We start from the raw sequence: 24,246 nt of genomic DNA on the forward strand, positions 1-24,246 counted from the left end.
CTCAACACCCCTCCCACATACACCTACATATATATATATATATATATATATATATATATATACACACATACATACGTATATATATATATATATATATATATATATATATACATATATATATATGTGTGATTTGCCGCTATTCCTTGAGACTTTCGAGGAAGAAAAGAAAAGTCAATATCACCAAAAAAACAAAACTTTAATTTCTCTCGCCTGTATAAAAAATAGTGGAAGCTGATTGAAGAGTCTTCCACCGGCAGAAACAGTTGGTAACAAAATCTTCTGATTGGTGAGCTACAATTTGCTGAGAAGATAGACTTTTTTTTTTTTTTTTTTAAATGTACACTAGCTTCTTTTTGTCAAAGCAGAAGTTTTAGGCTCTAGTCCCACCTCTTTTTCTCCCAGTTGATGGTGATTGGTCTGTATCATTCTTCCATCAAGGAAGATTCTATCTACCTTCTTTCTTTCTTTCTTTCTTCCTTTCTTTCTTTCTTTCTTTCTTTCTTTTCTCAATTTTTGACTAAACTTTCAAGTCACTGCGAGTCGTCTGCACACACTTGAGACGCCTCTGCAGGGAAAAAAAAAAAAAAGCATCCGGCAGCAGCGAGGAGCCGTCTGACACTGCTTGGTTTTGCTGCCGAGGTTCACAGCAGTGAGAGAAAGTCAATCATTTATTCCGTCTTTCTGCAGCGGCGCATTTCTTTCTCTCTCCGAGAGCCGCCACAACTTGTTAGTTTGTCGTTTGAGTCGTGATGAACTTTTACGGGCGCTGATGGAAACAAAAACAAAAGAAACTTAAGTTTTTTTCATTTTTCCTTTTCTTACTTTAATTTATTCCTATTTTTTTAAATAGACCTTCTTCTTCTTCTTCTTCTTCTTCTTCTTCTTCTTCTTCTTCTTCTTCTTCTTCTTTTAGCGACGTGCTTGCGTAAGAAAACAACAAGAAAATTATTTATTTATTTATTTATTTATTTATGTAGTTTGATTGATTGAATGGAAATGAGAGCGGCAAATAAATGTTATTTTTCAAAAATCAAAAATCAAATCTTCTTCTTCTTCTTCTTCTTCTTCTTCTTCTTCTTCTTCTTCTCTTCAGCCAAAGTTGTGTTATTTTCCCCATTCCATCTGCATCGGGTTCACGCAGACCAGAAGTTTCAATCGTCTTGACAGAAACATGAAAAACTGCCAGAAACAGTTTTCAGAATTTTCAGTATTTCTCCCCGACGTTGCTTCTTTTTCCGCTGGAGTTTCTTCCTCCAAACTTTATTTGTTTAGAAGGACACGTTCACCTTGTTTGTCCTCTCAGCTTGAATGAGTCTTTTTTAAATTTATTTATTAATATTGTAAAATTCCAGGTCTATTTTTTTTTTTCAATAACAAAACAAACAAAAAAAAAAAACAGTGAGCACATCTGCTTCCGTGCCCTTTCCACCCCCTCCTCATTAAATTAGTATTCATCCTCTGGAGGCTGTCGACAGCTGCTGCTGCTGCTGCTGCTTCCGTCCAATCAGAGCGACACGCAAAAAGTTAATTTAGTCGGGAGCTGCGGACAGACAGACGGACAGATAAAGAAAACTAAAGAAACCCAAACACAAACGTGAGCTGAAGAGCTGAGGGCGCGTCAATGAACAGTTAAAGTGAATCATGACCACACCCACATCCGGGTGTTGGCTCCGCCCTCTTTTTTTTTGCTCCCTCATCTCCAACACGTTTGAAGCTCCAGTTGTTTTTGGTGGCTGTAAACAGAGGGCTAAACACCGTGGACACCGAGAGTTTTTTTTTTTTTTTTTTTTTAATCGGATCGTAAATCACACACGGCTGCTCTGCTAGAGGAGGAAGAGAAGTAGAAGAAGATAAAGAAGAAAAAAAAAGAAAGAATGAATGAATTGTGGGTGTTTGAAGCGACGCTGCTGGATGTTCCGTCCTCGGTCACACCTGCCTCATCTCACATTTCATTACGCTGACAAATTGATTCATATTGCAGAGCTACTCCACTGGATTAAAAAGAGAGAGAGAGAGAGGGAGAGTCATGTCGACATGCACTGGCACACTTAACACACACATACATGCGCGCAGACACACACACAATCGGGAACATCCGTCTCCAATTAGACCCCAATTTTTATTCCACTGCAGCAAAAAGGACAAAAAGTCTGCTGCTGTTGATGATGATGATGATGATGATGATGATGATGATGCTGTTGTTTCTCCTGAGTGACTGAAGCAGTGGACAAGTAGCCTTCACACACACAAACGCACAAACACACACACGGTAGAGAAGAGAGCAGACAGATCATATCTGATGTGGTTTTAATCAGTCCCTCTGCTGCCCACAGACCTGAGACGAATACACTGAGTGCATCGCAGCAGCAGCAGCAGCAGCAGCAGCAGCAGCAGCAGCAGCAGCAGACACTAAATTTTAAGAAAAAAAACACACAAATACTTTATTCTGTAAAGTGCAATAATTACCTGACCCTTGAAAGGTGGAAATGGTGGATTTATTTCACACAAAAAAGCTTCCTTGAAAAAAAAACATTCCCTCCATTCGTCAAATTCCAAGCAGGTCAATCTCATCAACCTCCCCAGACCTCACTCATAGGTCCCGCCCACTCCTCCTCAGTGGACTCTGATTGGTAGAAGAAGAAGGGAAGGGAAGATGATTTATGTCCCCCAGAAGAAACGTCCTAACACAATCATCACCTGTGGATCTGGTTTGTCTCTCCACCGAATGCCCCCCCTCCCGCCCTCCCCACCCCTGATGACAATAATGGATCACCCCCTCCTCACCCACTCTCCGACAAACCCCTGCTGCCGGACCGACCATCAATCAGCTGGAAGTCCTCCATAAGCACCTTCTGCTCTCCCAGGAGGACTCAGCCGACATTGCCGACGCCCCCCCCCCCACACACACACACTCCCCCCCAACTCCGACAAACACACCCTCCTGCTCCCCCCAAACACCCCTCCGTCCCTCCTCTAACTCCCCCCCCAAAACCCCTACCCCTACCCACCGCCGTCCCTAAATCTCCGCCCTAATCTGGGATGACCATGAATAATGCGGGGAGGACTTGAGGATGAGCTGGAGGAGGAGGAAGGGGGAGTGGAGGAGGACAGAGGGGGTAGGGGGAGGGGTTATGGAGGAGACACCTAATGTCACAGCCCGCCGCCGCCGCCCGCGGCTGACGCACACAAGCTCTGTCACATAACTGCATTATGCAGTTTCCCCCCGACGGGCGGCGGCATAATGCGATACGGCCGCCGCTGCCGCTACAACAGCTTCGCCTCATGACTTATGTATCAATTTTATTTATTTATTTATTTTTTTCAAACTTTAGGATCACGTTCCACGCTGCGCTGCCGAATGCACACTTCTACTGCTTTTAACTCCCAAGTCTCCGCCCCGGCCGCAGTCTCCCCTCCCACCACCGGGGGGCAGCGTGAAAATTGCGTCATGACAGCAGTGACACCCGAGATTGTCGGGCCTGTCGACGACAATAAATATCAGTGCCGAGAGCCAGTAGCACAGCAGCAGCTGCTGGAGGCGTGGCCTTTGGATCGCGCACACACACACACACACACACACACACCGCAGTGTCATCCCAAAGTCACTGTCAACAGCGGCTGGCAGTGTTGCAGCTCCAACATCAACAGCTCATCACATCAACATCGAGAAGCAAGGAGACCGACTGACCCTCGTTGTTCGTGCTTGCTTCTCATTGGCTATCGTGAGCTGTATTATCACTTACAATGGCCAACGTCAGTAACAACGGTGGCTATTGTTATATATTGTTTTAATAACTGACGACAAAAAGTGGCCGGTCAATATCAGTGCTCTACTGGTTCACTGGTTCGACTCTGTTCAGCGATTCTGGTTAACTGAGTGAGTTCGCTGACCTCACCCCTCCACATCGCCCCACTCCCCCCCACCCCCCCAAAAAAAAAAAAACTCAATTGTGAGGCAAAAGGACCGCTCAGAGAGCTTCTGCTGCGTGGGATGAAAACCCTTGGCAGCGTTTGATGATTGATTTCTCTCTTCAAAAAAAAAAACGAAAATAAAAAACGAAAGAAACAGACCCCTTAAGCCCCGACCCCACCCCTCCGCTCCCACACCTGCACAACCACCCATGGAACCTCGGGGCTCCGTCGTCGAAGCGTCAGTTTTCCCGCAGCCGCCCGGTCAAGCCGTTTTATGTTTTTTTTATTCCATACGAACATTCGAACGCGCTTGATTTTCTTCAATCTCAACGACCGATCCTCTCAGAAAGGCCACGATTTCACCGTCCTTTCTCTTCCTCTCGGCGGCAGAGGTGAAGGAGCGCCAAGTGCCCCATAGTGCCCTCCTCCCCTTCCTCCCCCTCAACCCCTTCCTGCACCCACCCCATTGACTTTGCGGTGCTCCATATGTATGGAAATGAGCCGTAATTATTGTAATGTGTGTTCCATCTCTCGTGTTTTATAGTGGAACCATTTTACTTTTGTCATAGGTCTCTGTGATGCCTTCTGCTCTTCCTTCCTTCCTCCCTTCTTTCCTTCCCTCTACCTTCTTCCTTCCTTCCATACGTCCTTCCCTCAACTTCCTTCCATCCTTCCATCTACTTCCTTCCTTCCATACGTCCTTCCCTGTACATCCATCCTTCCTTCCTTATGTCCTTCCCTGTACATCATTCCTTCCTTCCTCCCTCCCTCCCTCCTCCCTCCTTTCCTTCATTCATTCCCTCGACTTCCTTCCTCTCTCTCTCTTTCGTCCTTCTCGCTACTTCCTCCCTACCTCCCTTCCTCCCTTCCTCACCTCTCACTTCCTTTCCTTCCACCCCAAACAGGCACCTTTCTGACCCTCACACCTCCTACTTTTCTTTCTCCTTCTGCTCTCACTTTTTCCCTCCCAAAAAAACCTTAGTGCTGCCAATGCCATCTTTCATTTTTTATTTTAATTTTTTTTCTGAAGCTCTTCTTAGTAGAGATTAAAACCTATTTGTGTCACGACGTGGAGGTACCAGTGCACCGCACCGGGTCCTCGTTATCGGCGCCGACATCATGGTTCTGGCGGACCGCCCGTGTTTTTGCTACGCTGCGATAACGACTGAATTACTCTCTTATCGCCACATATCAAACATTTGTTCCCTCATAAGCGTTGCGGTTGCTGGGTGGGGTTGGGCTGGGGGGAGGGATTAAACCAAAAAAATGACGTATTATTAACAAAAGCCGCATTTCAATTTTTATTTTTTATTTATTTATGTATTTCCAACCCTTCAAGATCCAGCTGTTTCACCCCGCCAGAGTCGTCTGAGTCCCTTCAAATCGGCTTAGCTTGATGGGAAGCGGCGGCGGCGTCAGTGCGAGAGAGCGAAGTAGATTACATTTGAGGGAAATAAATAGGAGGGAATTAAATCCCCAATGGAAAACAAAACCCGCTCGGACGGAGCGTCCACAAGTGGTGCAGCCACGGATGCTGGGCCATCACATCTTCCAACAACACCCTGGAATACCTTCTGTTCTGATGTGATGATGATGATGATGATGATGATGATGATGATGAATCTTGTAAATGTATTAATTTGAGTGAAACTGAAAATATTGGATTTAAAAAGTGGATTAATCAAGATTATACTATAAGATGTTTAACCATTGCGATATGATATGGTTCATTATATGATACGATACAAAACAATGTGATACAACACAATATGAGACGATAATATGATACAATACAATACTTTACGATACAATACAATACAATTCAATATGATAAAATACAATACAAATATGATAAGAGTACAATACAATATGATACACTACAATACAATATGATACACTACAATACAATATAATACGATTCAATATGATACAATATGATGGATACTATATGATGCGGTACGATGATACAATACAATACGATACGATGCAAACATCACGATACAGTCCTTCATTGACATTTTTTTATTCTCCCTTCCTCCCTCTTTTCAAAAGGCCCCTCTGTATTTTTCTCTCTTCCTCCTCCATCTGGGTGGCGCCGGCGGGTGAGACAGAAAACTGTAGAAATTTGCATGCAAATCTTTTTGTGCCCCAACGTGCTGCACCAGTCGACCGTCGCGGAGAAGCAGCTTTTCCAAGTGTCCGTGAAGTGATGGAGCTCAGCATTGGATCCACTTCTGTTCCGTCCGGCACAAAGTCTTCTTTTTTTTTTTAACCGTCTCATTTTCTTGTATTTTATTTTTTCTTTTTCCCTCCAAACTGTTGCTGCGGTACGACGCTCAAATCACCGTCAGTTTATTAACTGATAAATTGTCATTTTTTATTTCAACACTGGCTCCATTTTTCCTCCTCACCCTGCTCACCTTCCTCCTGTCCTGCTCCCCCTCCCTCCTCCTCTTCCACCTCCTCCTCTTCCCGCGACGATCCGAGGCACCGCTGTTCAGGACAGAAAAACATTTCCAGGTATATCTGGAGGGGTTACAGGTGCCGGCGCCCTCTGCCTCCTCCGTGTGAAAGGGAAATGAAAAACACTTCTTCTTCTCTTCCTCCTCCTCCTCCTCGTCCTCCTCTTCCTCTGCCTCCTCCACTCTGTCCTGGCATCACCCCTTCGGATGCGGAACACTTTTTCCCACGACGTGTAAAAATTGTCTCCTCAGAATCTGCAGTAAACATGTCGCTAATTGAACTACTATTGATGAGGAGAAGAAGATGATGACGAAGGAGGAGGAGGAGAAGAAGAAGAAGAAGACTCTCTCCAGGAGAATGTTTTTGCACACGTGCTGCGGTGTATTATCGGCAGCCGACCTGTGTGTGTCTGTGCCTGGTGGGTGTGGGCGCGGGTCACGGCGGGAACGCCGGCGGCAGCGGTCAACTGAAGTGTTTTTGCTGCAGTTGTTGTTTAACGAAGGAGGGAAAGAAGCTCGAAAGAAGATAGGGATGGGAAGGATTCCGTACAACAAGGTGAAATACTACCGAAGAAGAAGAAGAAGAAGAAGAAGAAGAAGTGCACTCCTCAAGTGTCTTGTTGGTGTTTTCAGAAAGTTCAGGATTCCAAAAACTACAACACTATTGTTGTTCGCATTAAAACTATCTGGTCCCCCCTCGCCCCCAACCTAGCCCACACACCCAGCGGTGAGAGGTACCTGGACCTCGACTTGGAAAACTTTTTTTCTCAGGGAGTTTGTCATCGAACGAAATTCCATTAGAGCGGAACAAAAGCGGTGGAATAATCCTTTAATTCAACTCGGCGAATCGCCACCAAGACCCCCCCATCTGAGTCAGTTCTCCTCCTTCTTCTTCTCCTTCTTCATCCCCTCACCCCTCCACCAGCCCGCCTCCCAGCTCTTCCTTTTCCACCAGTTGCTAAGCAACAAGGGAAACAATTTTTCTTTGGTTTTTGCCAACACGTCTCAGAGGCTAGAGGAGGAGGAGGAAGAGGCCACAGTGGAAGCTCTGTGGATGCTGCCAGTGGGCGTGGCCTACAGCTGGCGGGGCTCTCGTCTCCATTGTGGCACCCCCTGGAGGCCAACTGGGAGGTGGGGGAAGGGTGATTTTCATAGAACGAGAGATAAAAACAAAAAACAAACATGAAAGAGTCAAATTAACAAAAAGACCTCCTCCTCGGACGTGTTGGGCAGAAAAAAATTATTTGGCCCAAACAATGTTTGACAGGCGGTGAAGCAGCTCCCAGCAATAGCAGCCTTACCGATGGCCAACGCGCTAATCAAAGGCACAGCCGAAATGGATCCTTTGTGCAGTGCCGCCAGTGATTGACACACGGTAATCTGGCTAATAAGCACCTCCTCTTGCTCCTCCTACTCCTACTGTTTTTTTCTCAGTCCTTATTGTGTCGGTGGGAACAATGGGGGCCGGTCTGGCCAGGTTCAAGCCAGAATCCAGCTGCTGCTGCTGCTCCGCTAACCTGGCTGCTAATCAGGCTTCACCGTCGTCCGGACGCCTCTATTGTGTCAAAGAATGTTTCTCTTTTCTGACTCGGTGCCTGGTGGTTCCGGATTGGTTGAAAGTTGGCTTTGCTACCTCAGCGTTGGACGGGGTTAGCACTATTTCAAGGCAATTTCGAGGCATTTATGTTTGGTTTTTTGTGTTGTTTTGTGTGTTTTTGCTTAACTTGTAGGGTGCTGTATTGTAGCAGAAGTAGAGTGATGCCGTTAGCTTGCTAACTAATGTTAGCATTGACTAGCCGGCTTTCATAATCATGCGCTAGCGTTAAATGGGTTTCTGTGACAAACTGTATGGGGAAAGAACAAAGACAAAGAACATGGACCAACACCGCCCCCCCCTCGACCCACTGTGGAGATTAGTGAACTGCAACGCTCGTGTTGCTGGGCTGGAGGCCAAGGAGGCTCTGCGCGTGCCCCTGCAGCGGTGACCTCGGGGTCAAAGGGTCGGCAGGAGCAGAGGAGGCAACACCGACCCCGTGTTTGCCTTTTGCTCACTGCCGCTTGTTTGTTAACTGTGCAAACACCAATCACACGCACACACACGCACACACACACACACACACACACGCACACCATCTGAAATGGAGAGAATCAGAGAGATAGAAAGACAAGAAATGGGCCCACAAGCCCAAAGAGGAAGGAGGTGGAGCCACAGCATGTGATGTTAAATGCAGTGTTCTAATTAGCCGTGTGGCAGCAAAGTGTTAGCATGACATTTAACAGCTGCTGTGCACCCTGTCTGTGAGAAAGAAAGAGAGAGAGAGTGTGTGTGTGTGTGTGTGTGTGTGTGTGTAAGTCTGCGTTTGTGTGTGTGTGTGTGTGTGTGCGTGCGTGCGTGTGCGTGCGTGTGTGCGTGCATGTATGTGTGTGCGTGCGTGTGTGTATGTGTTTCAAAAAGAAGCTCATTGCTGCTGTTCTGAGCCGACCGGGATGAATATTGAATCACACTTTTTTTGGAGACAAGCACATGAGCTTGTGTGTGCTCACACGCGCAGACACACACACACGGACACACACACTCGGAGAGAGGTCTGATCATTATGCTGCAGGAACGCTGGAGGTGAAGACGCCGCAGCTCTTAGTGGGGTTGATCAATCCGCCTCTTGCCGCCGTAACGCACTTACTGGCTGCCATTGACTCTCTTGCCCTCCTCTGGCTTTGCTGTTGTTTTTTATGATTTGGGACTGAGCCCCGGCGATAAGACCAGCTCTGAACAGAGCAGGTCTATTACAGGGGAAAGACAAGTGTGAATTTTGTCCGTTCTTATTATTATAGTTCCGCTGCAGTTTTCTGCCTAAATTTGACCCCCTCAACATGCTCCAAAAGTCACCAAATTTTGCACGTAGGAGGTCAGAACCAGCGTAAAAAATGTATCTTTTGAAGAAACTGTACAAATCTACTCTATAGTGTCCCCTACATAGACCAAAACACTAAATTTGCCTTCTAGGAAGAGATCGCCTTCTAGGAAGGTCGTAGCGACATGGGACAAAGGCCCACACGTTCATTCAATTCATACCTAATTTTCATAAATTCGATCCCTTTGATACCTACCTACCTTTGATCCTAGACAAACCGGAAGTAAGCTATTTTCACTTGTTTGAAAAAAATCTCAAAAAACAAGGCTCAGGAACCATAAGCGCGATTGGCTTGAAATATGAGTATGACACAGAGAAGACCTTCATGTGAAACAGTTGATACAGAAACTTTTGAGATCCCAACCAAAAAGTCCCAGTACACTCTAAATCGACCGCTACGCGGCTTCGAGCCCCATTTTGACCCCCTTCACATACTCCAAAACTCCCCAAATTTTGCCCCCAGGTCAAACCTGTAATAGATTAAATTTGTTGGGGCATCGGCCGGCGGCGGTAGATGGCTGACATCATTGGCACGCGGCGGCCACAACGGCTCAGTCCCTCAAACGCTGCTTGTCGTTTTAATTTTTGGGGGGGATTGTAAAAAAAAAAAGAAAGATTTGAGAAGCATCAGCCACACCGCCTTGACTTAATTGACCTCATTGAGTGCTGCTGCGATGAGCTAATTAGCCTTATTTTAAGCCAGTTTTGAGAAGGTTAATTTATGGAAGAGGGGGGAACAGTCGGGAGGGGAAAAGGGGGGGGCATCACTTCAGTCAATCAGGGCACACACCTCCCGCTGTTCACCTGCGTCCCTTCCACTAACTCAGTCCCATGTCGACAAAGTAGCTTCAAGTCAAAAATGTGAATCAGTTAGCGCCAATGGCTTCCGTCGAAGCGGAAGGCGATTGGTCGGCGAATTCAACGACAGCGTAAGCTTAATCAGCCATGGCAATCAGGCTGTTGACATTTTAATCAACCCCTGCCCTCCCCCCCGCCAAAAAAAAGGTGCACAGTCCTCAAGACCAAAAGCAGGTGCATTTTAATCGGGTAACTCAAGTCTGTCTGACATATTTTCTCATTAAAAACCATTTTAACGCTGCTGTTTGTTTGTTTGCTTCCTCCGTCTGCAGTCCATCCGGGAGGTGACCGGCTACGTGCTGGTGGCCCTCAACCAGTTCGACACCCTGCCGCTGGACAACCTGCGGATCATCCGCGGCACCAAGCTGTACGAGGGCCGCTATTCGCTGGCCATCTTCCTCAACTACCGGCGGGACGGCTACTACGGTCTGAGGCAGCTGGGCCTGCGCAACCTCACAGGTCAGGGGTCGCCGCTAGCTGATCTTGTTTGTTTGCTTTTTTTGCGACTGGACGCTGGGGTTTTTTTTACACCCAAATGCCAAAAAATATTTTAAAAATATATATTTTCTAAAAATTGTGTTTATTTTTTAATTTTTTTACTCTCTGCATTTCGGCCACAATTTTTTACTCTGTGTTATATTTGTTACACATCCGGCTGTGCGATGGCCTTCATGCCTCGACTTGACTTTAATTTTTTTATCTAATGAAGTTGCAGCTTTTGAGGGTTTTTTTGATGTCGGCCACTAAATTAATTTCTGCACCGAAAATACCAATTTTTATATTAATTACATTGCTGTTTACACGCTCGAGAAAAAAGCAGATTGGTTTTATTTTTTTTCTGAAATGCCCCCAAGCTCATATTTAGCCTTTCTTTCTTTCTTTCTTTCTTTCTTTCTTTCTTTCTTTCTTTCTTTCTTTCTGTCTTTTATTTTCTTTCTTTTTCGTTGTGGTTTTTTTTTGTCACCCATGTGATATCCTGGACTGGGCAGAGTCTTTTTATCAGCGTGAACTCCGTGTTGACAAAGTTAACCTTTACCCTTTGGTCTCTGCGGCTGGAATAATAGGGACTCTGTCTTCCCCCACACGTGATCGTCTGTGCCGGAAGGTTTTTGGCTTCCCACGGGGAACCAGGTGCTGCTCGCTGTAACAGTCGCTTTTTCTTTTTTTCCTTCTTCTTTTTTTTGCTGTTTTTTCTTTTATTTATTAATTTTTTCCCTCCTCGGTGTGTTTTACCGTGGCCTCAGGAAGTGAAGCCAGGCTGTGTCTGACTGAGGGACGGCTGTCACATCCAATCTGAGGTCTCGAGGTCACTCGCTGTCTTTTCCCGTCTTCTTCTTCTGCGCACGCACACACACACACACACACATATATAAATATATTTCCTCTAGCTCTGTTGAGCAGCGGCTCCATCCGTCTCCATCCGCAGCCAAGACGGTAAACAGAGAAAAGCTGTGAAGTGGCGCTGAGGTTGGCCAAGAAATCCCGGTGTTGCGAGGAAGGAAAAAAAACAGCAGCGGCTGCGTGCGAGCCGGTCGGTGTCAGCAGCCTGGTGTTTTAACATCATGTATAAATCGGCGAAGGAGGAGGACGTTCGCACGCAGCAGGCGGGAAGAAGGGGAGAAAAAAAAGTTTCTTCCTTACGTCCTCGTCTCGTCTTGTCTCAGGGTCGTTTTCACCGCCACATGCCAGATGGAACACTTCCCAAGTCTGTTGGGAGTTTTTTTTTTTTCTATTTGGTCCGTCTTGAGTGATGGCTAGGCGGCGCTAACAGGATTAGCTCGCATGTCTGCGGTCAGGCCGGTTTGGTCAGAAATAAGTTACATTTTTTTGCACAGGAAGAAGAAGAAGAAGAAGAAGAAGAAGAAGAAGAAGAAGAAGAGCAGCTGGGCAGCAAGAGACCTTTGGAAGGAAGCAATCAGTGCCCTCTGTTACATCACCAAGCGCAAAATTTCCCCAGGTTTTAGCGCCAACTGGTCCGAGAAAAAAAATGCCTTGGACTGGATCTCGGAACTCCAAAAGTGACAAGAGTTTTCTCTTCTGTCTTTCCCATCGAGGAAACCAGCTGGACGTCGTCGTTCCTGGCAGAAACCGACGAGTGTTGGTCTTCCAGCAGCGACGTGCTGAGCGACAAATTCCCTCTGAGATTCTTTCGACGAGGCCACTAGGGGGCAGAAAACAACAAACCCAACAACCCACTTTGTCCAACACGTATGTCCTTCAGAGTAGCGCCAAGGATTCGGGAGCTGCCAGCGGGAACGGGGAACATTTTCTGATTCCGAGCTGGGAGATTTGTTTTCCGAGGTTGTTGTAGTTACTACACATTAAAAGCAGAAGATGGAAGATAACAATACTCATTCTGGGTGTATAACTGAGGGGAGGCCAGGAGAGGCTGCCCAACCGGCAGCCAACCATGTGGCCTCCGTGTGTCTTCTTTCTCTTCTTCTTCTTTCTCTTCTTTTTCTCCTCCCGCATCGATCCTCCCGCTTCCCTCGGACTTCCTCTGGGTATTCCCACATCTTTCATCTCGCCTGTAGGCGCGTGTCTACATCAAAATGCTTTACACAGGAGCTAATAATCGTCCTGCTGAGTTTCCCTGCTTCTGTCCTCAGCTGCTCCTTTTTTTCTCACCTGCCCACGGTTTCAAATCTTGTGGCCGTCGATATTGTGATGAGAGACCCAGCAGCAGCAGCAGCAGGAATCCATCCCGGGACTCGGCCACCATTGACATTGCCGTAATGTTTTTGTGATGGATGGCGGCAGCGGATCAAACTGTGATCCATAACACACCGCCGTGACAGGTTTAGTGTAATGAGCTGCCCGTTTTATGGAGTCAGAACATGGCGATAAAGGACGCCCAGGAGTTTTTAAGGGCATGTCCACTTCCCGGAGGATCTCATGTCCAGTTTGGACCCACCTGAAGCAACAAAGGTTTCTGACACCCATTTGGACCAACCAGCCATAATAGAAGCATTCGGGTATCTGTTAAGACCTACACGAGGGACCAGAAGGTCTTAGGTAGTAATGTAGACCCACCTGGGGCGAACGCAACACATCAGGTACCCATTTAGAGCCACCCAAGGAAACAGGATGTCTCAGGTACTTGTTTGGACCCAAACGAGGGATCAGACGTTCCTAGGGACCCGTTTAGACCGACCTGAGGGAACAGGAAGGTTTCAGGTACTCGTTTTAGCCGAAGGAACAAAAGGTCTTGGGTAGCCCTGTGGAGCTACCTGAGGGACCAGAAAATCTCAGTTACCCATGTTGTCTGACCTAAGGGACCAGAAGGTCTCAGGTCCCCATTTAAATCCACCTGGACCTGGATTCCTTCCACCAGGTGGTCCTAGAAGTGGCCTCCCGTCCTGATGCCCTGCAGGTTCCATCAGGCAGATTTAGTGGTGGTGCCGGCAGTCTTTTTTTTTGGAAGAAGAAGCTTTGAGTGACGGCTTCTGCTGCTCCTTCTGATCCCTACGGGGTTTCACTGTGATTCCTCATCCGCTGCCTTCTTCTGGAGGATTTTGACTCTTCTTCCCCCTCATAGATGTTGCACAACGGAGAGCGACGCACTGTCTGTATAAAAAAATAAATAAATAAAATAAAAAAACACTGGCAGTGCAGACTGGCAGAGCCTGGCAGCGGGACGTTATCTCACCAGGCTTCACAAATTCTTCAGAAATTCCTCAAAGACAGCGCACATCCCGCTCGCCGACACACTTGTCTCAACGTCAACTTGACGGCCTGCTGATGTAAAGGAACAAAGAACAATTGTGTCTTCAAACAAGATTTCCTTTTCAACATACTCATATGTCAACAATGCCGCAATTATTATTTATTTTATTTTTTCATGGTGTGAGTTTCCCCGAACGTTTAGTAAAAACTTTGCGCTTGCTCGTCGATCCTCCGAGGTTCCAACCCCACCGCCACTGCACCCCCTGCCTTCCTCACTCCGGCTCTGGTTTCAGCTCACGCTGGGTGAGAGCTGCCTCACACTGCTAGCTAGCGCACACACTCACGCACACTCACACGCACACACACACACACACACTCCCCGCCGATGCACAGCGCAGCCCCTGCAATGCAATTAAGTACGAATCGGGCCATGCATATGGATCAGCGCTGCTCCTCCGGATTCCCTTCACTCCGTCCGCCTGGGACAAAAAGGGAATACACAGTGAACTCACCCTTTTCAAGTCGGCCGTCTACTACCACTACGACTAACGATTATACTTGATGACTAACGGCGCTACAGATGCGGGCGCATTTGCTGAAAATCGATGTGCCGCATGATGAAATGCACTTATTTGCGATTCCGTTTCTGCAAGGGGGCCGCATTCAACCCCTGCCGTGCCGCACCACGCAAAACACGCTAAGTATCGCCGCCGCTGTAGCAACTGCATTATTTCCCGGCCGCCGCAGCAGGAGTCCACGGAAAGATCCCAGGGAATTCAATTTTTTAGCCCTTCACAGTAATCGGTGGCGAGGAAACTAGTGCACGGGCTCGTTGGGGGCTTCGCCTCGGCTAACCTTCACAACCAACCGCCGACCTCGGCATGAACCACACGGCACAAACATGATGCTCACGATGCTAATTACCCCATGCTGCGCTGACGTTATCCCGCTAATAAAGCGTCAGAAAAGGCCCCCGAGAGCTGACAAGGTTTTGTGCCGCATAAGAAACGCTTGATCCCACTCAGCTGTTTTTTTTTTTTGTTGTTTTTTTTCTCTTCTCTTTTCTTTTTTGCTGTGGAATTGCCCATTTATGCTCGAGGCCAAAAAAATAAAAAGCCTGGACGTGCTGCCAAATAAGAATAAGACCAATAAAAATGCTTTTTTTTTTTTTTTAGCCAGGATGGCCACCTTGGCTTGTTAGCTTGGCTGCTGCAGTCATGCTAGCTTGACGGCCGCAAGTATGGTATGATATGGTATAGCTTTATTGTCATTGCAACACGTAAATGTGTATAACGAAATTGTGCAATCCCTGTCCAAACAGTCAAGTCAAGTCTAGTGACAGCCGTGAGTTGTCAACTGTTTTTCCTAAACTGCTCATTTAAACTAACAAGTCACAAATTGATACATGTAAACTAGAAGGGGACTCACAACTTTTATTTATCTGCAGCAAACTAGACATAATCAAACACATACAAATACTTATTTTCTTATTAAGTTATGTATTTGTCTATTTTTGAGACTAAATACAAAATATAGAGAAATTCACACACACCTCAAAGGTGAAATCCTGGTAAAAGGTTCACATTGAAGATTTTCTGCTTCTGATGTTTTTGTTCTTTTTCCAAGTCCAACTATACTGTAATGGCAAATTATTATTTTTTTTTATCAGAGTACGGATGCGACTTAGTTTGGAACTCGTGTACCCGTCGTAAAAAAAAAACACTTCCTCCTCCGGCGTGTTATTTAACCTAAAAGCCCCTGGTGTGATCTCCAAAACACAGTGCAATTACCCAAAGATCAAATAGAGCAAAAAAGGGAAAGAAAAAAATCGGGAAAAAAAGAGCCGGCTAACGCTGATTCCAGCTCTTAGCCAGGACCGCTGCGAGGAGGGACGGGGCTCCATTAATAATGAATGGAGTGTCATCATTAAGGCGGCAAATGATTAAAACATATCTGCGAGCTTCAAACGCTGCTTTGCTTGCCCAGAAAATACTGCGAGCCAGCGAGCGCCTTCGCTTCGCGCCTGTGAAATAAAGTTTTTTTTCCTTTTTTTTTTTTTTTTTTTTTTTTTGCTGCTTTCATCTTCCTCAAAACAGCAGCACACAGCATCAACACAGCAAACTGCTACTGGAAACACACAGAAAACACCAATCCCACAACCCAGTTATGTAATGCCGCGCAGAGCCACCACCCCGCACCCCCCAGCACACTTCCTGAGATCCCCGACATCCAGCTGAGACATCCCAGACAGGAAGTGACCCGCTACTAGCACGCAGCTAAGGGACAAAAAACAGAACTCGCTATGGCGCTGGATCTCACCGAAAATTTTTACTTTCATTGATATTGACATCTTGGCTCACCGCCGTCTCCTGACGTCCTGTTTTTTGGATTTTTTTTTTTTTTTTGTTGTCCCACCAGTGCAGAAGTCTTCGAAACGTTTCATCTTGTTTTCTTTTTTGTTCAAATCCTCCTGGAGGTGTCGGCTTCACCTCCATTAGCAGCATTGCCACGTCTGGAAGTCGTGGGGCCACATGATCTCTAACGGGGGCAGTAATAGCCCCGTGGCGGGGTGGGGGCAAGCCCGCCTGCCCCTTCCCTCTCCCCCCATACACACACCATGCGCTTTGATGCTGACGTTCACTTCCACCAGCGCGGTGACACCCGGCCGGCTAGCAGGTCGTTAGTGGCCGACCTCCGTTCTGAACCAGCGGCTGCTGCAGTGTCTCTCGACTCCGCCGTCATTAGAGGAGACTTGGGGTCGGGTTGGCTAAGGTCTTGTTTGAAATGAAAAAAATAGATAAAAAAAGTCGGCTGTTAGGTGGACTTTGTAGCAGTAGGTGGACTTTGTAGTGGAAGTAGCGGTAATCGACAGCTAGCATGGGGTAGCGGTCAAAGTTCGCATTTAGTCAGTTGATTAAAAAACACTTCTTTTCACTTTTTAGAAAGTGGAAATTTTTTATGTTTTCGGAATGAGTGCATCTTTGTGCGTACAGCCTCAAACCAGTAGGAGTTGCCAAAGACAAACCCAGTTAGGAGCAGTCGTTGGCTTCCTAGAATGACAGGAAATTGCGTAATTTCCGTAAACAACATCTGCAATTTACCAAAATTCTTGTTATTTATTGCCCCGCCCATCACCGCGCCCCTTCCAGGGAGCCACTGCTGCTGTTGCTGCTGCTGCATCCTCCACTTCCATTAGCGCCGCGGCTCCCCAGCACCCACTAATTGATCCGCATCCCTCTGAAAAAAAAATAAAAAAAGACCTTTGCCATAAATACACGGCGGAAAACCAGATGGAGGCAATTTAGTGGTCATAGCTGATTTCTATTGCTTGCATTAGTGTGTTTGTGCGCGCTTGTGTGTGTTTGCGTGTGCGTGTGTGTCCCAAATTACCCCGAGCGGTGAGACGAGTGCTGTGGTCTGTGCCCACCGGCAGGCCGGCGAATAACAAATTATCCGTTTTGGCCCCGTCGTAGGCGTGGTTTTCGACGCCGAGGGTTTGCTCCGTCGCTGTTGACACGTCTCGGCGGAATTATTGTGTAACGACTGCGAGGGGCGACTTTTTGGGGGGCTTACTGGGCCACACTAGCTGCAGGTGTTCCGGCACTTGTACACACACACAGGCATTTTTTTCCCAATTTTTTTTTTTTTTTTTTTTTGTGCTCTGGCTGCCCGACTCCAGAGTGGACGTTTAATAATAGCTCACATTTCCAGTTATGAGCCACGCCGCTCAGCAGTTTTACCGTCTTGATGGCTCCCCTACGGTCCATTCAGAGTGCCCTCTAAATTCTAGCCCACCGTTGTGCCGCCACCACTGCAACTCGCTTGGCTATTTTCTTTTTACAATAATAGAGTGAAGAAAAGCGACTTGTTTTGGACTCTGAGACTGAACGTGGCAATTTATTGGGTGAGTCAGCTGCTAGACCCCCTCCCCCCTCCTCCAGCCCCTCAGGAGTGTGTGTGTGGTGTGTGTGTGTGTGTGTGTGGGGGTGGGGGGTGGGGTGCTGGCCGGCCGCGACAGGTCAGCAACAATGCTTCAATTACTGGAGTCAGTGGAAAGCACTTTTTCTTTTTTTAATTATATTTTTCTGGGTAGGTGTGTGTGGACTCGCTTCTGTCGAAGAAAATTAAATTAAAAGGAAGCTTTTGAAAGCGGTTTAACCCCGTGACAGTCGGAGAAGTCACACCGAGAGCAGGGAAAAGACTTTGCGTGGCTTTTTAGTTTAGTGATCAAGCCACCGCACCAAGGGCTGGAGACGGAGGTGGGAGATTAGCATGCTACGCTAATCACGCGTAGCCGTAGAATTTGGGTAGGTAGTCGGCCAACTGCGAATGTTATTGTTAATACAGTAAGTTTGGCTGTTTACAAGCTTGCATTTAATTGGACGTGTTTCAGCGCCAGCCCACCTGACTTCCTGTGTCCTTTCAGTACTTGCTCCTCTCCACACCCACCCGTTTAACCTTCCCTTTTTTTCTCTCGACGTTGTCGAGCCAAGACATTTGGAGTGACGCTCCCCACGTCTTTGTCACAGCTTTGAGAGCTCGAAATTAAAATCTCCAAAATGCATTAAAAAGCAAAAAAAACAAAACAGACATGCGTCCCGTATATTAGCGAGGTTATCGTCAGCCATCTCGTTTGTCTCTCACCTCCGCCGCGTCCTCCTCCTTTAACGACATTTTTCACCAAACTGATAAGAGCCGCCGGCGTGTTAACACATCCGCCACTTATCTCTCTCCCTGCCAACACACGCACACACACACACACACACACTCAGGGCTGATGACCAGCGCCACATTTCTTTTTCTTTTTTTTTTGTCGTCGCCATCAGTATGCAGTGCGGCTCTCGCCTCTCGTCTCTGTGGCCCGGCTCTTTTGTTTGCGGCCGCTGATTGGAGGAGCCGGGGCCTTAATTTAGATGCAGGGAAGCGGCGACAGAAGAGGGGCTTATTAGAGGGGCCCCCGCCGGCCTATCCCGCCTTTAAGTGCAGAGTCTCCGCTTCCATTTTCATTTGCCTCAGTTATTGAATTTGCTGACTTCTCATTCGCCTTGATTGCATTTTGTGTCACCTCTAAAGATTTCTTCTTCTTCTTCTCCTTCTTCTTCTTCTTCTTGGTCTTCTTTCTTTCTTTCTTTCTTTCTCACTACCCACCTTGCCCGGATATACGCTGATACTTAAAGGATGAACTTGAAGTAATGAGACGGCCCCCAGAAGTGATTTTTTTTTTGGTGGAATTTTTTATACACAGATGCAGCGGGTGACGCCGCTCGGTTTTAGAGAAAATCCACCGTTCAGACGCTGCCTCCTCCGGCGGTGCTGCCGCCGCCTCCTAACGTGAAAGCGTTTTTCATCAGGATTCATCGCAAAACAATATCATCGGAGACTGCGGAAATTTAATCAGGGAGCTTCAGAACACGATTATGGTTATTGGTGAGGACGCGGCGGTGATGAGCGGTAGAGGAAGGTCGGGGTTGGTGTTGGATAGAGAACCTCCCCTTCCCACTCTGTCACCCCTTCCACCCATTTGTCATCGACGCCAATACTTCTTTGGCTGGTGGCAAAGCTAATAACCAGCCGAACGGGACTCTGGAGATCCGCCTCCACCGCCACCAAGATGGACGCCCCCCCAACAAAACCGAGTCGAGGGCCACGACCGGAGGCGGTTGGACGGTCAGATCATCCATTAAAGATGCTGCCCACGCTGGACCAGCTCCTAAGGTCTTGTCTTCTGGTCTTCCAGGAGGTGGTGCTAATGCTTAGACTTTGTAGTCAAACATCAATAGATCAGTCAGTGCAACAAAATAGGTGATCAGGAACTCAAATTAAATCAGCAGTAAAAATGGAGAAAAAATAGTAAAAGTTTTGCACAACAATGTATTTTCAAATCAATCAAAACTAAGGTATTGGCATTGTATCAAAAACATTTTGAATGGTAGCCAGCCTTACTCGAGTCTCTGGGATTGCAGCAGCTGTAACAGAGTCATTTGCTATGAAAACAACCACTAACGACTTTACGCCTGCTCCCGAACCACTGCCACCGCCGCCGGCTTGTTTGCAGTCTGGAGACGCTAACAGTTATTTCGGGGAAATTGCGACCGTCTTCTTCACTCTCCGGCGACTGCCGCGGAGTGCAAACACTCTCCAGGCGCTTCGGCACCGCCTCAGCGTTGTGGGGTTGGGGGATGGGGAAAAGGGAGGGGTGGGGTTTCCCTTGAGACCGCCGGCCGCTTGTTTTCAGCCAGCGGCAGTGTGTTTACCTCAAACTTCTAAATCTGAATCCGGGGGTTTTTGTTTGTTGTTTGATTCCCTTTTTTGCTTCTAAGACTTGCACAGCCCCTGTAAAAAAATAAAATAAAACTTGTTTGGAATTCCCACTCACAACTCTTGAATACAGCAGGGGAATTCCTCCCTTCGTTCTTTTCTTTCTTTTCCTCTCGGATCCTGCTCTTTGTTCTCGTTCTGCCCAAGTAGAGTTCAGCCGAACGATGCAATGCATTGTGGGCAGTTGGAGCCATAAGATGAAAGAGGCCCTTGCCGTGGTGCGGGTGAGGGTGGGGGGTTTGGGGCTGGAGGGGGGAACTCGACGCTTCATTGTTCTCCCGCTACGACTGATCCCGTTGCGGCGGCGCTGTTGCACCCCATGTGAAGTTCAAAGTGCCCTGTGAAATTCTCACCACGGACGCCCGTCGGCTTTACAACGTAGCCTTGCTTTTGTGTTACTTTCCTCCTCGGCCGGCGTACCAGCGCGGTGATACCATTTTTCCTATCTTCCTCCCCCCTCCTCCTCCTCCACACGCTACATAAACTGTTGCGCGGGACAGCAGCAAATAAACTGAGCCCGTTGCCAATTTTTCCTTTTTCCGACTTTATTGGCTCTCATGTGAGTCGTTATTTTCCGCAGAGTCGCCGGAGACGTCGCACTCAAAGAAAATGAAGGCAATTTGTTTTACCCGAGACGTTCCGCTACCTTCTGTCCTGCCAGCTGTCGGCGGCGGCAGGAAGTGGTGCGTGGATGCACACCGCCGACGACACCTTCACCGCGACGAACTCTCGGTTTTAGGGCCCGGGACCTTCTTCCTGAAGTTGGTCACCAGGTTTCTCCTGAGTTGTTGCAAAAGATTGAATCCTTGCGACAAAACGTCCCGTTGCACAGCTAGATGCCTCAGTGTATGTAAAAGACTTTTTAATTGGAACCCCAAAGAGAAGCGACGAGACTCAAGTTGAAGGGAAAAAATCCAGCAGATCTGAAGGTTTGTCCACGAGGAAGGTTTCTCAGTCGGTAGTCATGTGTGTCCCCGTGTGAGACGTTCAGTCGTGGGGTTTCCCCTCGCCATCAGTGCAGCCTAGCAACAGGAAATGAAGAGTGGGAGCAGCCAAGAGCTATCCGCTCCACTTCCTGTTCCCCTCTCTGGCTTCCTCGAGTCGCCTCGGCACAGACGGGGGGGTGGGGGGGGGGGGGGGGGGAGGGGGAGGGGCGATCCCGACGGCGGCCACGTCTCTGACTTCTTCCGGTTGAGTTGGCGAGGAGGACGAGACAATGAGCCTCGCCGTGATGGCCTCATTCATCAGCGTAATTATCAATGAGAGAGACGATGGAGACAAGTGGCCACCGCCTGATGAGAGCAACTCATCAACTACCGCTACCGCCGGCCGCTGATTGGTGTTCTTGCCGTCACCGCCGCTACTTAACAAGAAGTAGCTCTTCGCTCGGCCCCAGCGATGGGAAAGGAACTCCATTTCCTTTTCCTCAACGGGATCTGTCCTTGATTCGCTCCAGACCGTTTCCCGTCCCTGCGCCGTGATCACCGGTCTTTCCTTCGCTGCCGCCACCACCTGCAAGTTGGTTTGCATTTAAAATTGATCGCCGTGCGTGAACTTCAAAAACAGCGGGTGTTTAAAGGTTACTTCCTCATCCTATTACGCTACATTATCAGGCTCCCTCAAGTGTTAAGTCATTAATTTCGGGGCCGCCGTTTTGCCCTTTAATTAGACAATTTATCAACTTTTGCCGTGATGGCGGCAGCAGCTTGTTTTTGAGCCGACGCCGCTCTTGTATCATGTGTGACCTGTGCACAAGGCGGAGGCAGCAGCAGCTCCTTTGTTTTTTTAAATTGTTGTGATGGTGCCTAGGTTCTGAAAATACATGTATCTGAGCTGAATATCAAATAAGAGCGCCTCCATATTGATGGTTGACCTGTGTGTACATATATATAAATATATATACATATATATGTATATATACACCGTGTGCACAATTATTAGGCAAGTTGTATTTTTGAGGATTAATTTTGCTATTGTACAACTAGAGTGCTCTTGTTCAATCCAAAATGTGAACAAACCATCAAACCTGAACATTTAAGTAGTAAAAGTAAAGTTTTGGCTTTCTTATGAGAATATCTTTATATACACCATTATTCAGCAACTATTAGTGTGCACAATTATTATGCAACTAAATGAAAAATCAAAGATTTTCCCATCTCATTTGTTTATTTTTACCTGTTAAAGTGAGAATAATAAACAAACTCAAAATTAACAAAAAACAAAAATTTAAAAATAAAAATAAAAACATAAATAAAAAAAAACACAGTCACCAGTATAGCCACCCTTCTTTTCAATAACACTCACAAGCCTTCAATTCGTGGAGTTAGTCAGTTTCTTGATCTGGTCAGACTCAACTTTTGTGCAGCCGCAACCACAGCCTCCGAAACACTGTTCAGAGACGTGTACTGTATACACTTTACTGTAAATTTCCTGCTTCAGAATGGCCCAAAAGTTCTCAATAGGGTTTAAGTCAGGTGAAAAGGGGGGCCATGTCATTAGTTTTTCATCTTTAAGGCCTTTACTGGCCAGCCACACAGTGGAATACTTTGATGCATGTAATGGAGCGTTGTCTTGCATAAAATGAAAGTCTTCTTGAAAGATGCAGACATTTTCCTGTACCACTGCTTGAACAAAGTGTCTTCTAAAAATTGGCAGTAGGTCTGAGAGTTGATTTTGAGTCCATTTTCAACCCAAAAAAGTCCAACTCGCTCATCTTTAACAATACCTGCCCATACCAGTACCCCACCCCCATCTTGCTGGCATCTGTGTCGAAGTGGAGCTCTGTATCCATTACTGATCCAACCACGGGCCCATCCATCTGGTCCATCAAGAGTCACTCTCATCTCATCAGTCCACAAAACCTTTAAAGAATCTGTCTTCAGATATTTCTTGGCCCATTCTTGACGTTTCAGCTTGTGTGTCTTGTTCAGAGGTGGTCGGGTTTCAGCCTTTCTGACCTTGGCCATGTCTCTGAGAACTAAATACCTTGTACTTCTTGACACTCCAGGTAGGTTGCAGTTGTGAAATATTGCAGAACTGGAGGATAATGGGTTCCTGGTGGCTTCAAGTTTCATTCATTCATTTTCCATACCCGCTTAGTCCCGAGCTCAGGGTCACGGGGGTCTGCTGGAGCCTATCCCAGCTGTCTTAGGGCGAAGGCAGGGTGACACCCTGGACAAGTCGCCAGTTCATCGCAGGGCGCTTCAAGTTTGTTTCTTCTTAATTTTTTGCGGTTAATTTGCATCTTTTCTTCTCTACACGTTTCTTGCCACCCTGTTGACTATTTGCTACAAAACGTTTGATGGTTCTGTGATCACGCCCCAATATCTTAGATATTTCAAGTGTGCTGCATCCCTCTGAAAGACTTTTTAAATTTTTTTTGACTTTTCAGAGTCAGTTAAATGTCTTTTCTGGCCCATTTTTCCTGAGGAGATGAATCTGCCTAATAATTATGCACACCTTGATATAGGGCGTTGATCTCCTTAGGCCACACCCTCCCTCGTTACACAAATACACATCATCTAATATGCATTATATCCTCTTAGCATTCAAGTTTATACAGCTTGGAGTTGGAAATTAAGGAAAAAATGATGATATGGTCAATATAGTCACTTGCCTAATAATTGTGCACACAGTGTGTGTATACATATATATATTTATATTTATATATATATATATATATATATATATGTATATATATATATATATATATATATATATATATATATATATATACATATATATATATATATATATATATATATATATATATATATATATACATATATATATATATATATATATATATATATATATATATACATATATATGTATATATATATATATATATATATTTATATATAAATAAAATAAAAAATTCCCTAGCCGTGCAGATTTTTTTTTTTTTTTTCAACTAAAGGCACCTCCCGCTTTCAGATTTATTACCACAGCAGCGCCTTCGCTGGCCCCCGGATAAACGCTCCACTCCGCCCCCATCTCCACCGTAGGTGAGCCTGGAAAACTGGTGATTTAGTGTTTGTGACGGTGGCCAGATGGCAGCGGTGATTCCGGGTTGCGCCCGTTTATTTCAGGTCAGCTGTAGGTTGTTTTTTTTTTTT

At 46.5% G+C, this 24,246-nt stretch overlaps 1 protein-coding gene across 1 annotated transcript in view; it reads left to right on the forward strand.

The window, feature by feature from the left end:
* LOC142903146 (receptor tyrosine-protein kinase erbB-4) overlaps nucleotides 1-24,246 on the forward strand; it is a 194,598-nt gene that overhangs the window by 103,879 nt on the left and 66,473 nt on the right. The window contains exon 3 of the mRNA XM_076048639.1: nucleotides 10,417-10,603. Within this exon, the coding sequence (XP_075904754.1) occupies nucleotides 10,417-10,603 (187 nt within the window). The remainder of the gene's footprint in view (nucleotides 1-10,416; nucleotides 10,604-24,246) is intronic.

Source organism: Nelusetta ayraudi, unplaced genomic scaffold, assembly GCF_046127955.1.
Source record: "Nelusetta ayraudi isolate G7.1 ecotype Tasmania unplaced genomic scaffold, CSIRO-AGI_Nayr_v1 ptg000106l, whole genome shotgun sequence".
NCBI classification, from domain to species: Eukaryota; Metazoa; Chordata; class Actinopteri; order Tetraodontiformes; family Monacanthidae; genus Nelusetta; species Nelusetta ayraudi.